The sequence below is a fragment of the Oryzias melastigma genome, linkage group LG23 (genome assembly GCF_002922805.2).
Source record: "Oryzias melastigma strain HK-1 linkage group LG23, ASM292280v2, whole genome shotgun sequence".
Lineage (NCBI taxonomy): Eukaryota > Metazoa > Chordata > Actinopteri > Beloniformes > Adrianichthyidae > Oryzias > Oryzias melastigma.
In genome coordinates, this window is record NC_050534.1 from 22942911 (window position 1) to 22947068 (window position 4158).

Genomic DNA, 4158 nt, shown 5'->3' on the forward strand with positions numbered 1-4158 from the left:
ATCTGTTTTTCAGCTGAACTTTGTGTTTCGGATCATCAGAGGTTCTGTTCTCCTGAGGTTCTGTTCTCCTGAGGTTCTGCGCTTCAAAGGTTCTGTTCTGCAGAGGTTCTGGTTGTCAGAAGTTCTGATCGTCAGAGGTTCTGATCATCAGAGGTTCTGATCTTCAGAGGTCCTGTTCTCTCGAGGTTCCGTTCTGCAGAGGTTTTGATGATCAGAGGTTCTGTTCTCCTGAGGTTCTGTTCTCCTGAGGTTCTGGTCTCCTGAGGTTCTGCTCTTCAAAGGTTCTGTTCTGCAGAGGTTCTGTTCTGCAGAGGTTCTGATGATCAGAGGTTCTGTTCTCCTGAGGTTCTGTTCTTCAAAGGTTCTGTTTTTCAGAGGTTCTGATCTCCTGAGGTTCTGTTCTCCTCAGGTTCTGTTGTTCAAAGGTTCTGTTCTGCAAAGGGTTCTGATCTCCTGAGGTTCTGTTCTCCTCAGGTTCTGTTGTTCAAAGGTTCTGATCTCCTGAGGTTCTGTTATTCAAAGGTTCTGTTGTTCAAAGGTTCTGATCATCAGAGGTTCTTTTCCACTAAGGTTCTGTTCTTCAAAGGTTCTGTTCTGCAGAGGTTCTGATCTCCTGAGGTTCTGTTCTCCTCAGGTTCTGTTGTTCAAAGGTTCTGTTCTCCTGAGGTTCTGTTTTTCAAAGGTTCTGATCTCCTGAGGTTCTGTTTTTCAAAGGTTCTGTTTTGCAGAGGTTCTGATCTCCTGAGGTTCTGTTCTCCTCAGGTTCTGTTGTTCAAAGGTTCTGATCTCCTGAGGTTCTGTTTTTCAAAGGTTCTGTTCTGCAGAGGTTCTGATTGTCAGAAGTTCTGATCGTCAGAGGTTCTGATCATCAGAGGTTCTGATCTTCAGAGGTCCTGTTCTCTCGAGGTTCTGTTCTGCAGAGGTTCTGATCTCCTGAGGTTCTGTTCTCCTCAGGTTCTGTTCTGCAGAGGTTCTGATGATCAGAGTTTCTGATCGTCAGAAGTTCTGATCATCAGAGGTTCCGTTCTGCAGAGGTTTGGTTCTCCTGAGGTTCTGTTACACTAAGGTTCTGTTGTTCAAAGGTTCTGTTCTGCAGAGGTTCTGATCTCCTGAGGTTCTGATCATCAGAGGTTCTGTTCTCCTGAGGTTCTGTTCCACTAAGGTTTTGTTCTGTTCGCGTTCCGGTCCACACGACCTCCTGACTCGCTGATCCTGACTGGATTCAACTGATCCGGTCCTGGTTCTGAGCATCAGATCCGGTTGCTCGTCTTCAGTTTCTGACTCTTTGGGCTTCTCTCAGCTGTCTCCGGGGACACGCCCCCAAAGTGGAGGCGCGCGAGCCACCTGTGAAACAACCCCCCCCACGTCCCTGGACCACGCGTAGCGGGGCAGCAGAAGCCCCGCCTACAGAAGCGCGCGTCTTCGAGTACTGAGCAGTTTCACCCCGAACCGTGCGGGAGTCCGGAGCTCAGGGTGCGGGGGGGAACACGCGGACAACCGGTCTTGGAGTTCGGGGGGGCAGCGGCGCCCCTCGTCGGTGCGGAAAGAGTAACCGTCGTGCGCTTTTACGCACCAGCTCCGCGCGTAAAGCCGCCGGTGGATGAACCCGGAACCCGGTTCTGCCGCTCCATCCGTCTCCAGATCGTCCTCTACCCGCCCGCATCCCCGAACCCCCCAGACGAACCCCCCACCCCCACACACACACCGGGCGTCCCGGACCAGAATGCCTGCAGGAGTCGCAGCGTGGATGCCCTTCGCGCGCGCTGCGGCCATCGGCTGGATGCCGGTTGCCCGCGCGCCCCTGCCGCTGCCGCCGAACACAAGCACGCGCGGGCGCGACGGGCTGATCCTGCTGAACGTGAGCGGCACGAGGTTCCAGACGTGGCGGGACACGCTGGAGCGGTACCCGGACACCCTGCTGGGGAGCTCGGAGCGGGACTTCTTCTTCCACGAGGAACGCCGCGAGTTCTTCTTCGACCGGGACCCGGAGATCTTCCGCCACATCCTGAACTTCTACCGCACCGGCCAGCTGCACTTCCCGCGCCAGGAGTGCATCTGCGCCTACGAGGAGGAGCTGGCCTTCTTTGGGATCGTGCCGGAGATCATCGGGGACTGCTGCTCCGAGGACTACAAGGACCGGCGGCGGGAGAACCAGGAGCGGATCCAGGACGACCAGGACACCGAGCAGACCACCGAGCTGGTCTCCGCGGAGTGCAGCTTCCGCGAGAGCGCGTGGCGGGCCTTCGAGAACCCGCACACGTCCACGCTGGCGCTGGTCTTCTACTACGTCACCGGCTTCTTCATCGCCGTGTCGGTGCTGGCCAACGTGGCGGAGACTGTCCCGTGCGGCTCCGCGCCGAACCGGGTCCAGCGGGTGTCGTGCGGGGAGCGGTACGCGCTGGCCTTCTTTTGCCTGGACACGGCGTGCGTGATGATCTTCACGGTGGAGTACCTGCTGCGCCTGCTGGCCGCGCCGAGCCGCTTCCGGTTCGTCCGGAGCATCATGAGCGTCATCGACGTGGTGGCCATCATGCCGTACTACATCGGCCTCGTCATGACGGACAACGAGGACGTCAGCGGCGCCTTCGTCACGCTGCGCGTCTTCAGGGTCTTCCGCATCTTCAAGTTCTCGCGGCACTCGGCGGGCCTGCGCATCCTGGGCAACACCCTGAAGAGCTGCGCGTCCGAGCTGGGCTTCCTGCTCTTCTCCCTCACCATGGCCATCATCATCTTCGCCACCGTCATGTTCTACGCCGAGAAAGGCTCCAGCGGCAGCAACTTCACCAGCATCCCCGCCGCCTTCTGGTACACCATTGTCACCATGACAACGCTGGGGTAAGTCGGCGGGGGTGGGGGGGGGGGCATCCAGTGGTTCAGTTAGTCTGGTTCTGCTTGCTGCTGGTTCTGATTAGAAAGTCTGGGTTTGGTGCTAAAGCTTTCTAGCCTTGCTGGGGGTCCATGACCTCTGACCTCTAGAGAAAAACAGCAAAATATTCAAGCAGAAGATCAAACCAGAGGATCCGACTGGAAGATTCAACCGTAACATCAAAATGGAAGATCAAACTCTAAGATTCAACTGGAAGATCCGTCCAAAGGATCCAACCAGAGCATGGAAATACGACTGTGGTGCCGGAGCCTAACCTGGCTACTGGTGGGCGAAGGCGGGGTTCACCCTGGACAGGTCTCCAGTCTGTCTCAGGGCCTCAATCACACACATTCACTCTCACATTCACACCTAGGGACAATTTAGAGTCACCAATTAACCTATGAAGCATGTTTTTGGACGGTGGGAGGAAGCCGGAGTCCCCGGTGAAAACCCACGCATGCACGGGGAGAACATGCAAACTCCACACAGAAAGGTCCCAGCCGGGAGTCGAACCGGGGCCTTCTCGCTGTGAGGCAAGAGCGCTAACCACTGCGCCACCGTGCAGCCCCGCCCACATTTATTTATATATATACACACCCACATACACATGCTCAAACACATATATTCCTATAAGCATAAATACATCTACCATGACTACATGTTAACTACTGTCATGGTTAAGCTGCGATCTGCAGTCGCTCTCATTTCCACACTGGGGGGTCTGAGTCTGCAACTCTTCAGCCAGAGTCTGTGAGCCTCCTCCTCCCCCCCAGGACAGAGCTGGCCCTCCTCACTCTTCCTGTCCCGTCCTCAGCAGATGTCTGCACACCCCAAAGGGCCGCAGTCTCTCAGGAGGCGGAGACTCTGACCTTTCTTGTAAAGGTCATCGATGTCGTGGGACCAGTCGGGTTGGTTGTTCAGGTGAACTCAGGTACTTGAAACTGTCAGCAGAGACTATTTCCGCTCCCTGGATGTTCCCCGGTGTGTGGGTCACCGTCCTTCTATGGAAGTCAGACAGAACCATGTTTGAACCGGTGACGGGAAAGTGTTAACCGCTACACCACCAGCTGAATGTTTATCTTTATAAGCTTCACTTCAGAACTTCCAACAGCAACAACACACTTTACATTCACACAAACGTGTACTTGTTTGTGGAGAGGAGATCCACGTCTCCTCCTGCTCCTCTTCCTCCTCCTCATCCTGCTCCTCCTCCTCATCCTGCTCCTCCTCCTCATCCTGCTCCTCATCCTCCTCCTCCTGCTCCTCCTCCTGCTCCTCCTGCTGCTCCTCAT

The 4158-nt window shown here is 55.7% G+C and overlaps 1 protein-coding gene across 1 annotated transcript in view; it reads left to right on the forward strand.

Annotated features, from left to right (window-relative positions):
• The first annotated feature begins 1199 nt into the window (after positions 1-1199).
• LOC112152813 (potassium voltage-gated channel subfamily D member 2) overlaps positions 1200-4158 on the forward strand; it is a 15694-nt gene continuing 12735 nt past the window's right edge. The window contains exon 1 of the mRNA XM_024282612.2: positions 1200-2835. Coding sequence (XP_024138380.2) covers positions 1601-2835 — 1235 coding nt within the window. The 5' untranslated portion in view covers positions 1200-1600. The remainder of the gene's footprint in view (positions 2836-4158) is intronic.